At 47.8% G+C, this 13,877-nt stretch overlaps 1 protein-coding gene across 1 annotated transcript in view; it reads left to right on the forward strand.

The window, feature by feature from the left end:
• The first annotated feature begins 1,020 nt into the window (after positions 1-1,020).
• The window catches only part of LOC147725648 (dedicator of cytokinesis protein 2-like), a 1,712,066-nt gene continuing 1,699,209 nt past the window's right edge, over positions 1,021-13,877 (forward strand). The window contains exon 1 of the mRNA XM_086964476.1: positions 1,021-1,168. Coding sequence (XP_086820602.1) covers positions 1,126-1,168 — 43 coding nt within the window. The 5' untranslated portion in view covers positions 1,021-1,125. The remainder of the gene's footprint in view (positions 1,169-13,877) is intronic.

The following is a 13,877-nucleotide window of genomic DNA, read 5'->3' on the forward strand; positions in this document are numbered from 1 at the left end:
TCCGTGCCCTGCTTGGACCGGTGTGCTTCGGTAAACTATTCCAGTGTGGCAGAGATCCTCATGCGCAGCTCGCCAATGTTGATTCGGCAAGCACGAGCAAGAATTTGCGTGCCCTAGTGTGAGGTTTATCACTGCGGCAGTTGTAGCAGGTCACGACCATCCACACTGAGAAAGTTGCCGCTTGAGTAGAAACATCTACGCCGCGTGGTGCTGTTCACACTGATTTTACAGCGCTGGAGAAGCTCCCGGCGCTAAAAATCAGCACAAGCAGCGCAACATGCCGAACTCCGCCTGCTCATGGATGTCCACAGAATCTCGCAGTTTTTAGGTAACTCCGCGGGTGAAACTCTGAGAGCTCCGCCCACCCCTAGCATCCGCAGGGATTTGAACCTGTGACCATGAGGTCAAACACAGACCCCTGAAGTGGAGGCATTAGCGCACTGGGCCAGCAGACGCAACAGAAACCCACCCCTAGCATATTCGTCTTTCATGCTCAGTCAGCTGCTGATGCCAGATCGTTCAGCCTCTCGTCGTGTTTGGGAGACAAATACAGCCTCCATTTTCTCTGAACACCTGTTTTTGGTCATGACACGGCCTCTCCATTTTCTCTGTATACCTGTGTTGGCCACCTCCAGGTCTGACACTGTCCAGCTCCTCCAGGGATTGGCCAGTCCAGTAATGTGCGGTGTGCCATGCAGTATTGCTAAAGTTCGCAATGAGACAATGTCAGGGTGACTGGCAGACTTCACTGCCTCCCGTACTTGCTGCCAATATATCTGTAAATGTTGGCACGACCATGCACTCTGTATCAGGTGCCGCCGCTGCAGCAATCATCAGATGCTTTACTCAAGTGCAGTGTGACGTGCCTCTCGAGCATGTTTTCAGTTATAAACACTTCTGCAGATACAAACAGAAGATGCACACCCCCTACTTCCTTCCCCCACCCCCTGTGCCCCCCTCCGTCTCATTTAAGGGAACTGTGTAGCGGAGGTTTCACTTCAGGCCTGTGTGCGCCGCACCAGCAGTGTGTCTTACTGCATCTCTCTGAGGAGGAAGCGTGAGGCCGAAGGCTCCGAGGGGCGCTGGTGCATCCAAACCCTGAGCAGAGACCCCCGTCCGGCCACCATGGCGCCCTGGGCCCCCACCACCGAGGAGAAGTACGGAGTGGGTGAGTGAAAGCCAGCGCCTACATGGGGCAGCGAGGTCTTCCTGGCACTGCCAGCGCCATTGTTTCAAGTGTGACCTCAGTGCAAGGTTACAGCGCTGCGAACCGCAGGCTCACTATCTGCACGCTGAGCGGAAGCAGCTCGCTGCGGCGCTTACACACAATCTGTAAACTGAGCGCAACCCTGACTAATGTGTGATCTTTGTTTCGCGCTAGGAGCCTGGAGGTGACGGAGGCCTCTTCGAAAAGCATTCTATTTCATTATTCTTTTTTAACAGTTGTGTAAAGCGCTAAGTAGGCCTCTTGGGCGTCGGAGCGCTGTACAGCACTAATGCACTACGAGTAGATTTGATACACAACTGTTTGATCTACAGGTGCTTTGGTGAGTGTGATTGCGGTGTTCGAGCAGGGCAGTGGTACATCGCAGCGGGTGAGGTGCAATGTATGTAGGGATTGTACACAGCAGACTACTGGTGAACATAGCGCCTCAGGGAGCCTAGCACATACATCAGATACAAGCACAGATCAAGCTGATGAAGACAGCGGTTGGATGATGTGTACAGTGTTCGTGCTGTCGTCTATGGTTTGTGGAATTGTTGCACGCGGTTATTCTTGGCCCTTGCAGCTCTTTCACCTGCCTGGGGGCAGGCCCGGTTCTAGCGGGTGGGCCGGGTGGGCCACCGAAACATGAACCGTGGCCCTGACGTCAGAGGGCAACAGCAAGCGGCCACGGCAATGAAAACGTTCATTTGAATGTAATTTTTCTAGGAGTTGCGTGATTGGGCCTGGGCTTTTTCTCACACGCATCTCCTTTCAGGAAGGTGGGTTGTGTCCCAGCCCACTTGTGCAGGTACAGGGGCATGGCGAAGGGGAGAAATCCTCTTTGGCGCCGTGTAATGTGTGCGCACTGTCCTACTGCGTGTATATTTTAGCGCTGGAGAAAAGGAGTTTGTTGATCAAGATTCACCTTTCCTCACCCCTTGAGCTGTTTGTGAGATCGGGCTGTGCCACAGAGTTTGAAGGGAGCAGTTAAGAGAATGTGTGGCTATTGTTCCGTTTTTTTTAAATCTGCAAAGGCCCAGCTAGATGTATGCTTCAAGGGTGTGTGTATATTAGTTTTTTTTTTTTTATCTATGAGGGCCCAGCAGGACACATACTTCGTGTATGCTGTGTATATTTTATATCGTTGCATCGTTATCACGACGGATGCAAGACACAACTACTCAAATGTCCAGATAACTCTGGTAATTAATGATCCTGCTGGAGAGCAATATTTTGTCTATTCCTAATTTTTAAATGCAGATAAACTGTATTTATGTGGATAGCTCAGTGGGTTACTTGCAGTACAGAAGTTACAATCCTAAAATAGGACAGTGATCTATGAACCGACATCAGAGAGCTGCATTCAAACCTGAATGATATAATTAGAACTTATTTTTTTGGTGTTGCAACATAGTTAGAATTTACCCTGTCTTTCATTACTCTAATGTTGCTATAAAGAGTTTGTTTTTGGCAGATATACATTTTAATCTGCAACGCCAACTCCGCAACCACTTAGGTATGCTTTAAGTCCTGTGTTTGTGCTTCTCCAGACCAAACCCTCTTCAAACATGCTGCCCACCAGTATGGATGACATGTGATACCTACACCTTGTAATCCTCATTGGCTTATGTGTCATTACCTATAGATTGATTTACATACTTGTATGATTCGTTGTCTCTGCATGATGTAAGTACGGTGACTGATATGAGTAGCGCTATACAACAAATGAAATCGAATATGAGAGAGGGGCTATGGAGAGATGAAGGACACTGGTGGAGGGTGGCAATTAGGAAATCCGAGGAGGAGGTCATGGGGGCTACGGAAAGATGAAGTGAACTGTTGGAGGGTGGTAGTGAGGAAGTCTGAGGAGGAGGTGATGAGGGGGAGAGGCTATGGAGCGATGAGGGGCACTGGTGGAGGGTGGCAATTAGGGAATCCGAGGAGGAGGTCATGGGGGGAGGAGGCTATGGAGCGATGAGGGGCACTGGTGGAGGGTGGCCATTAGGGAATCCGAGGAGGAGGTCATGGGGGGAGGAGGCTATGGAGCGATGAGGGGCACTGGTGGAGGGTGGCAATTAGGGAATCCGAGGAGGAGGTCATGGGGGGAGGAGGCTATGGAGCGATGAGGGGCACTGGTGGAGGGTGGCAAATAGTGAATCCAAGGAGGAAGTCATGGGGGGAGGGTGGGAGATACGTAGAGATCAGGGGCACTGGTGGAGGGTAGTAGTGAGGGCATGCGAGGAGGAGGTCATGAGGGGGAGGGGCTTTGGGCCAATGAGGGTCACTGTTGAACGGTGGAAGTGAGGGAATCCGAGAAGGAGGTTATTGGGGAAGGGCTACGGAGGGATGAGGAGCACTAAGGGGAGGGTGGCAATATGGGAATCAGCGGAGGAGGTCAATAGGGGGAGAGGCTATGGGGCGATGAGGGGCACTGGTGGAGGGTGGCAATTAGGGAATCCAAGGAGGGGGTCGTAAGGAGGAGGGCCTTTGGAGAGAGGAGGGTGCAGTTGGAGGGTGGTACTGAGGGGATTTGAGGACGAAGTCATGAGGAGAGGGGCTTTGGAGAGATGAAGGGCACTGTTGGAGGGTGGTAGTAAGGGAGTCTGAGGAGGAGGTCATGAGGGGGAGGGGCTACAGAGAGATTGAGTACACTGTTGGAGGAAGGCATCTATAGAGATAGAGGTTAGTGGTGGGGCGCCAATAAATAACTCTCCACATGCTCTGTAGACACACAGAAGCAATCCTTGTATCTTGGTGACTTTTTGCAAGTAAATATGATGTAATCTATGGCTTGTAGACTACCTCCAGAAGCGACAAATTGGGCCGGCAGTGGCCCACCCGAAAGCACCCTTGGCCTACCCAAATAAAAATTCCTGGAGGCGGGCTTGCTGGGGGGCTTCCAACAGCAGTGTGAGTCCCACCACAGGCCGGAGGCTGGTGCCGGCCCTCCTGTGACGCGCTATCCTGCTGTGCTCTGCTCATATTCTCGGGTAGGGGGCGGGGCTGTATCTCATTCACCGAGCTCTGATGTCTTCAAACACAGGTTGGTTGTGTCGACTCTGCCCGCATCTTACGCATCTTCCGGGTGGGTGCACCACCCACTGCTGCACCCGGGTGTGGAGATGTGTCTCGTGTTCCTTGGTGCTGTGTGCCGTTTGCAACCATGGAAGTCCATTCACTGAAATGCCAGGGGTTGCAGAGGTGACGTCACGCACCCTTTGACCCCCCCAATAGCTTCACAAGTCCCAGCGTTTATCCTTGCTCTGTCCTTAGCACACCGGAGCCTCCTGTTTGTGTCTAAGGGGCTGCAGGGAGGACAAGTTGTGAGAACTACACAAAGCAAACAGGGCTTTTAAAGTCCTGTTCATTTGCTATCGCTGCGCTGTTACCTTTGACCCCCGAAACCAAGGTTCGCTCCGCAGTCCTGGGAACCGGACCGAAAGAATTCGATTTGTCTACAGGACTCGATGAACCCCTATTTAAATACAGGGTTCAAACTAAATACTATCCAAGAACAGGACACTGTTGTATGTCGGGTGCACCCCATGTTTAAATAGGGGCTTATCTAATCCTGTAGGGAGAGTAAAACCCAGGGGGTGGACCATGGGACCCCCAGGTCTTCCCACTAGCAGGTTGTCCTGTGGCCTTACTTATCTTCTGTATGCTGCGGGCGTGTCTTCCAGCTCCTTTTGTAGAGCGTCTACGCAGGGCATACAGATGTTCTTTAGGGATTTATCTGTCTGATCCCTCTCAGACACACATCCCCAGAATACAATTGTTTATAATAAACCAGCAAAGCCTCATTGATTTCAGTGTATGGACTGTCTTCCCAGGGGGGGTGCTAGTGGAACAAATTAGTCGTCTCTGGGTATCGGATCACATCAGCCATGCCTGTAGTCAGACACTTCTTTCACCTTCTATATGCTGCCTATCTATGGAAAACGTATAACCTTTGCCTTTGATCTCACAACCAGTGACTGATGTTTGTTTTAGGTTTCTGTCAGTGTGTCTTTGCTGCCCTCAGCTAAGGATCCCTCAGTTCTACTTCCAGAGCACTACTTTGCCGGCTACGGAAAATCGGAAGTCTGTATCAAGTTTTCAGGCATGAACCTCGAATGACCACCTTAAAAGCATCCCATTCCATTGCTGTGCCTTCCACTGTTCCCTGACTCATTTTACAGTATGTCTAGGTGCTTGCCAATCACAGTCCTAAAAGGAGCATCGGCTAATGCCTCTTATAAGCTCCATGTTGTTGTGGTGGGACACTGCGCCCTCCCATTCAAACAGTAGCAACAAGGGATTGGTATTCCGTTTTGTTCTCCCCAGGAAGGCCCTTTCCCTTACCACTAGAATTCTACCCATTCTCATCAGAAATGTATAAAGCCTCTTGTATTTATTTAATTGAATGCCTTCTATATGGAGCACAGCGGCTCGGAGAGTGTTCCGGCGCTCAGCATAGAAGAACAGGTGAGGAGGAGCAGAGCACACAAAGGTGTAACCGAGGCCTAAAGCTTAAATGATGTGTCTTCAGGGCCTTCTTGAAGGGGGCTTCCTCCGTTATTGATCTCAAGTGACCAGGCGGCTGGTTCCACATACTTGCTGCTCTGACCATCAAGGATGACCCCCTCTACGAAGTGTTTGGAAACAGGGGATTATTAACAGGCCAGCGCTGCTAGAGCATAGCGGTCTCTCTGGCCTGTACGTCTCCTTGATCCTCTCACTTAAGTGAGCCGGACCCCCGTTGTAGGGGGCTTGGTGTGCCAGAGTCATAGTGTTGAACATTATGTGCTTGCGCACTGACAGTCAGGGATGTTTCTCCCTGTAATGAGATACCAGGTCATGTTGAGGTAGCCTGTAGAGGAGGCGTAATGCCATGTTCTGTATTACTTGTAGACACAGGACTAAGTAGTCCGGAAGACCCAGATACAGAACATTGAAAATAATCCAATCAGGACAAGATCAGCGCTCTGACCTACGTTACTTGAGATTCGAGGCAGAGAAGATACAGAAATGTCCTGAGTAAGGCTTTATAACAGCGGGTGGGAGAGGTTCACTGTAGCATCTTCTGGAAATGACGAAGCTATCCAACAAGTGGCTCAGAGAAAAGAATACAAATACCGTCACTGCCCCCATTAAAGAGCTTCTGTCTTGATGGAAGCTCATGGGCTGAGGAGCAGGCCTGACGATGAAGCACGACACCCTGATTGGATGAAGGCCTGTGGGGGAGGGGTGCTAGAGAGTCTAGTATACTAATACTCAATGGGGATCTCTCTGGGTCACTTATGGCCTGTTCTATACCACATAAAGGGCAGATGTGCACCCTGGTTTTGTTATTATAGGGAGGGTGGAGGGCAGACAGGTGAAGATGCACTCTCAATGTCTTCATTGATACCTCAGTCCCCTGAGCCACCGGTCCAGTATGGCCGGCTCCGCTGATCAATCCCAACCTTGCAATGCGCCAGCGAGAATCAGCCAACATCATCCGGCTCGGGCTCAGCTCCTAACATCTCAGACTGATCTAGCCCAAAACTAAGGGTGGTTTATGATATTTGCTGCGCTCTGCCAGGGCACCGCCCACAGTCGCCCAGGATCACAGCCGGTTGAGAGCGTTCCCTCATCGAGCTAGTAAACATTCTTCAAGATAACGTGTGTTTGTGGAAATAAGGCCCATGGTGCATGGATGTGACCTTCAAGTTTGAGAGATAGACGTTTCTTCAGGCTCCGCCTCGTTCTCTTGTATGTTGTCCAAGAGTCAATAAAATTACAGTAGACTTTTTTTTAATGCACATCAATAGCTGTTTATCTCAATATCTGAGACATGGCAGTGTGCCACTAAAATAATCTTATCTCTCTCTTGAATTTCTTTTTTTCTGTGCCTGCATGCTCTCTTGTTTTGAGGTCACGGTAAGATCTGTTGTGAACAATACAGTACATAGAGTGGGTTTTGAGTCAGCTCCTTGCCTTTGATTGGCTGGCTTTCTTCTCTGTTTCAGTTCCCTGCTCTTGATTTGCTGAGTCCCCTCCCTATCCTTGTCTCTCGTCCGCCTCTTCTTTACCATCTTATTTAGCATCCTTATGATTGGATATGCGTGAACTACTTTTTCATTTTTCTTTTAGCGCTGGAGGAATAAAGCGCTGTACTTGTTTTCTGCCTCAAATGCTGGTTCCCTTTTCCATCCGGCCTTCCTTCTCACTGCTGTGCCTTCTTCCCTCCCCCCACTCGTTTATTGCCCCACCCCAAACCACTCCTCTTCCCGAAACACACTGCAAATGTTACATGTTCATGTTTTAAATGAATGACGCAGGAGCTGCCCCCTGCAATCGGGCTGCTTGCTTCTTTTCTTCGTGAGGCATTTCATGCATACCTTGGTTTTAATTTACTTTTCCAAAGCGACTGTCAGCCATCTTGGAATGGTAAAATAAAGTTTTAAACTGTATGAAGAAACCCTGTAGGCACAGGGTGGTTAGCCTGAGCACACCTGTAAGCTATAATGAGCAATGTAATCCGAAGTTCTTGTTCAAAAAAGTTTTATTCACTTTTTCTCTTTCATAATGATGTTCAAAAAATATTTTTCAAATTATATTTTTCAAATGCTACACGAATGATGAGAACATTTTCATTTGTTGGATGAAGCTTGTCCAAAATATTCACATTCAATGCGGTAACGTCCTCTATACATGTCCTCACCCCGATGCATTTCGAGCCCCGAGGCTCTTCGTCAGGGGATATTAGCGAGGATTAACATGCAAGGAAGCGGGAATTCCGCGGGAAACCCAGTGATGAAGACGCCCAGCAGACGCAAGTGAAACTCTATGAAACGGCCACGGTGGCGTTTAAAGAAATCATACGGGTGCAATGAAGAACGGACTAAAGCGGATGGTGAAACTAATGAACACAAAGTGTGTTGTGTTACGATGTAAGTACCCGTGTAACACCCGCGGCATTTGACACATTCCCAGATTTACATCGTTCTATAGACCTTGGAATGCGTCAAAAGCCTACGCCACTCCTGGGGAGGCGTAACAAGGAGAAATGACTTTATTTCTCCTACTTTTTTCCTTTTAGTTTGTGTGCTATATTTTGCAGCACACATAGAAGAAGGAAATGTATCAATTGTTTGTTTTTGTGCAGGAAGATGCCTGCGTTGGTGCAAGGCAGGAAAATTGAGCACTAGCACAAGGGAAAGAGGACAGGAATTCACCATATCTGATAGGCGGCGACCCACCTGCACTTTTAAAGGGGATTAGAGATCCTCTTGCAGCGGGTGCAGTGTATGACTGCAGCCACCTGCAAGGGGATGCTAGATCTTGATCCTTAGCTATTGAAAGGTAACTGGTTCCCAGGTTAATCTGGGGACTAATTGGATATGAAGGGAAAACACTACCATATGTTTAATCCAGATGCCAGATGCAGAAGGCCACATTCTCACGGGCACTGACTCTAGCTTTTGCCCTGCTCTCCGCAGCAGCGAGGAGTAGGACCCAACTGTGGGGGGCTCAAAAGGAGTGTGTCCCCCACTCTGTTTCGGTTCGCCTCAGTGTGCCTCACAATGGGCCGCTGTTCCGAAGCTGGTAGGAGAAGGCAGCAACCACCTCTGATAGTTGTGGCAGCTGGTTTACCCTGTTTGGAGGCTCAGACTGGGAATGGGCCCTAAGGGGGCGTGAGGGACAGCTGGAGATCCTCTATGACCCCCTGCGGCCAGGGACTTCCTGTGTGACACTTGAGAGGCAGAAAGGGATGCATGGTGAGGGCCAAGCTGCCTGAGCATCAACACTTGTTGGGCTGAAATGGTCCTCAAGTGCGTGTTCAGTTCACGCCTGCGGAGTGTCTGCTAGCCAGACTGCAGGCTCATGGGAGAGTCAGGCTAGAAGTCGAATTCTTAGCAGCTCAGGAATGCACTAGCCACTAGCTGCCCGTCTCTCACGGCCCGGCCACCATATCAGAAATATCGTTGGTGATTGGCAGGCCTCTGGGCATTATGTCTGAGGGTGAACGAGAGGGTCGCCGGTAAAATCCGCTCTTGCAGCTGAGTTTTTGCCAAACTCCACTCTCTAAGTGTAGCACAGAATGACAAAACTCCAGGAACTCCGCCAGGGGAGCGGAGTTTACCGCCCACCGCATCAAAGATACCCACAGAAAGCACCCTCTAGAGCCCTATATGAAAAGTCTGATTAGTGTCCACCTTCAAACAATACTGTTTGGCAGCTACACTCACGCCTCCCTTCTATGGTCCACATATTCGGAGCATCTTTGGATTCCACCCATCTCCTCATTCCTCACAGACAGTCCCCCCTTCATTTGTTAGTCTTATCATCCTTGGCAAGAGTACTCCTTTCAAACTTCCCTATCACTTTCACACAATGTGCCCTTCTTTATTCTTTAGCCCATGCAACTGCACCCGCAGAGGAGAGAAAAATGTTGCACGCGAAGCAACTACTAACATTGAAAGTTAAACCTTGCGAAATTCAAATACTTAAGGCCTTTGGCCAATTTTTTAGTAGAGCAAACATCTCAATACACGTTGTAACTGCGTGATTACAGATACATAGACAGTCACAATATAAAGGTAGAATACTATGCAAATAGAAACATTTCCGATGATAAAATACATACAAAGTGTTATTCATATGGATACATGAGTACATAAGGGTTAACAATGTTATTTAAACCACACATATGCAGATATATATGAGAACTGCAGTTCATTGTTACTGTAAAGGAAGACATTAATGCGCACACACATATAAACTTCGAGATTACACAATACATGCACATTCTATATTGGTTCAAGGGCAATACACCTCATTAATCAGATTACATCACAGAAGTACATAAGGCCATAAGTAAACAGATGTGTGGCCTAATCTATTTGGAAAGGGTGGAGCCAAAATTACGCTGATCTAATAGATTACCACTGACAGCAAAGGGTTTTAGCTTAAAGCCACCGGGACCAGCTGTGTGGGTAATGCCGCAGTGCAGCACCAATGGGGTGGCAGCTAGTCTTGCACCTTCTCCACCCTGGACAATCTGTAGGATGTCTGGCACAGACACCTCGATGCACCTGTGCTAACCATCAGACAGATTCACGCTCTAAGGCTGCCGCCAAATATAGGCACAGGTCAGAATTTTTTAATAATATAATAGTGAAAAATAGGCTATCGCTCACTCTTGGTATAAGGCAGGGGTCTCCAAACCGGTCCTGGAGGGCCGGATCCATGCCAGATTTTTGGGATATCCACATTGAGATACATGTAGTCATTTTAAAAAATCCGGCATGGATCCGGTCCTCCAGGACCGGTTTGGAGACCCCTGGTATAAGGAAAATGAGACAGAAAAGAAGGAAGGCAGAGCCCCAACGGGCACCAGGGAGAGCCGGCACAGCTCTGGCAAACTCCTCAGCTCACTTTTCCTCCACCGCGTTAGTTTCCACGGTTTTACTTGACTTCAGACACAATCTTTAAAATGCTGCGAACGCCTGTCGTCTTTTGATTTAAATCAGCACATACCGTTCCTGCTCGCGACAATGTTAATGCGATGAGTTTGGTAATTGCTTTATTTTCCATCTCATTTCTTCTGATCAGTTTGTTGTGAATCAGACTGACCCTGTGGTCCTTCCTTTCGTGAGCTCTTCAACTTCAATATGTCTCATCGCCAAGGCTGAGCATCTGATTTAAAAATCTCTGGACTAATCAGCCCATTATTTGCTTCAGTTCCTTCCAAAGAGAAGGAAGATTGCTAATTATGAAGGAACATTTTTTTTAATATCCTGAGCTAAATAATTGTGCGGACAATCAATTTAAGCCTCCTTTCAAACCTTTGAGCCCTTCTTCAGTCCTATCTGATCACCACTCTTGGTTACTATACGTCTCTATATGCCATGGTGTAAACCAGATCTCTCTTTGTGAAATCTCTCTCATCCCTAAGAGATCCACCCTCAACCTCATGTGGTCTCAAGCCCTCTCCCTGCTGCAGAAGATCTTCTTAGGTGGTAAGGTTGCTCTGAAGTTCACTTACTTCATGTCCTTGGTGTGACCTCAAAACACTCCTTAATGAGATGATCCTCTCTCAATCCACTTTGATGATGGATGTTCTGCAGGATCCTTTGGTGTCTCTGTGGGTTATTCCAAATCCTTGCCCTTTACAGGCGATGTCTCCTCCTTGGCTCTAAGAGAGGGCAGGTCTAGGTGATCTTTGGTTCAAAGATAACTTATGCTTCCGGGCAACTTTAAATAATACGACCAGTTATTCACATGGATCACCAGGACCTTTGACGGCGTTGGATCCCCTGTGGGTCAGTCATTCTACTGCTGGTAAAGGCCGTGCTCTAAGAGCTGATGGAGCAGCATTACTCACAGCCTTTTCACACGGTGGACAAGGGCACACTCCTTAGCGTCTTGCTGCTATGTTATGTTATGTTATATCATGTTATATTATGTCACGTGTATTTGTAAAGCACACTGTCACTCGCAAGGGTATCCTGGAGCTATCTTGAATCATACAGGACCAGTCTCGTTTATTTATGATTAAACTCACTGGATTTAATCAGGATGCTAATTTAGCATCATAGAGTCCTACTTTGCTTTCTACATACTACATGGCTACACAAAGTGCCCAATGCAAATGGAATTTGAACCAAAATCAGGAGTTGACTCACTATGGGTTCTTTCCTCCGCTTTGTGTAGATTTCCAATTTACACTAATACCTATACACTTGTAAATACACCTGACGTTTAAATGGGGGCTCCTGCTGGTCTACACTTCTGTAATTAATCATCGTAGAGGTTTGTGAATACTTACAAAGTTACAAAGTTGGATATCTAAGTCTTTGACTCCCCTTTAACCGTCCACGGTAGCACATGCCCCTTCATGCCGTGGAAGGTTGCAAAAAGTATTCCAAATCGTGTCCATTGAAAAGACGGAAAGGACCCAAGTCTGGTCCTACAGCGCCATGCAATGCATCCAGGGCTAGATGTACCTAGGCTAGTAATAGTGAATGTGTTTTTCATGCTTTGCCATTTGCTCACCGCTATTACCAATGTCCAAAAGGAATATCTGTCCCATTAGTGATTCGTAGTGGGATGCAAATGCAGCTACCTCATGAATATTAATGAGGTAGGTCTCAATTTGTGGCCCACTAGGACTCACTGCTGTCACGGGGATGGTGGCCTGCTGGGGTCAGGAGACCACTATCTTTTTGACTGCTTTTAAATAAAGCAATCATTTTTTTTAATGCAGCCCATTTTACTTAAAGGAAAATGGGATACATTTAAAAATAATAAATAAAAAGCTTAATTTGTATTTTTCAAGAGTAGGCAGCGGTCCGTGGGACCACTGCCTGCTCTTAAAAAATATTTTGTACACATTCTCAAAGGGGGTGGGGTCCCAAGGAGACTCCTTCCCATTTGCAAATTGGTTACCACCAACTTTGAGGTGGTGTTAAAATGCAAATGTTTTGCATCTGCATTTCACACACAAAACATTCATACATCCCATTCTGATTCGGTATATGGAAGGGACGCCCTGAACAGGCCCCTTCCAAATACCGAATTAGTATGTATTTGCAATTCAAAGTTGCGATTCGGTAACACGTTACAGAATCGCAATTGAGGATTAACACATACCAAAATGCATTTTTGCAGTTGGAAACAGCCCGATTCCATGAATCCGGCCGTTTGCAACTGCAAAAATTCTTCGTACATCTAGCCCTTAGGGCCTGATGTGAAAAGGTTGCATTCACAAAAAGAGGTCACATTTGTGCACTGAAGTATTAAGACTGCAATAAGATTTTGTGAACCGACAAATAAGTTGGTTTACAAAACACACAATCGGAGAACGGCCTGCCTAATTCATATTCATTTGCTAGGTCGAAATGTGCGACCTCTTGTGTAACTGGTTAAAATCAGCGGGAAGGTGGTTTGTAGGTGACCGCAGGCCACCATCCCTCTTTTTGCTTTCGAAAACAACAAGCGTTTTGAAAACAACAAACTTTTCTTTTAACCCCTCCCATGCTCGTGACGGAACCGTTCCGTCACGAGCCTCGGGTGGGCTGTGCTGGTGACGGAACGGTTCCGTCACGGCCCTCTCGCCGCACCTGCGCGGCACGAATTCCACGCCTGCGCTAACGTTCTGAAGCGTGGGCGGGGCCGTGACGGAACCGTTCCGTCACAAGCACAGCTCACCCGCGTGCCGTGACGGAGCGGTTCCGCCACGAGCACAGGACCGCCGCACGGCCCCTCCACCCCCTTAGCACTGCGGCGGAATAGCCGCCGCAGTGAAGGGGTTAAAGCAGGCCGAGTTCCTTGAAGAAACCATATCTGCATTAAAAAGAAAAAGAGTTCTCATTTGGAAAACTTCAGTGAGAACAGGCAGCCGACCTCCTGCCCACGGCCGACTCCGCTAGAAGTAGCCCTACTTAGGCCTAGATATATCAAGCCGTTTGCGAATCACAAACGGTCTATTTGCATGTTTTGGCATGCATCAAAAATTTGCAAATTAAGGAATCGCAAAAATTTGCGATTCCTTATTTTGCCATAGCATTTAAGGATTTGCAATTTTGCGATTCCTTAAATACTATGTATGTAGCATTTTTCAATTGCGAATTTTGGTTAAGAAATCACAAATTTACACCAACTTGTAGTTGATGTTAATTTGCGAATTCTTTTAAAAATG

Source organism: Lissotriton vulgaris, chromosome 3_2 (assembly GCF_964263255.1).
Source record: "Lissotriton vulgaris chromosome 3_2, aLisVul1.2, whole genome shotgun sequence".
NCBI lineage: Eukaryota > Metazoa > Chordata > Amphibia > Caudata > Salamandridae > Lissotriton > Lissotriton vulgaris.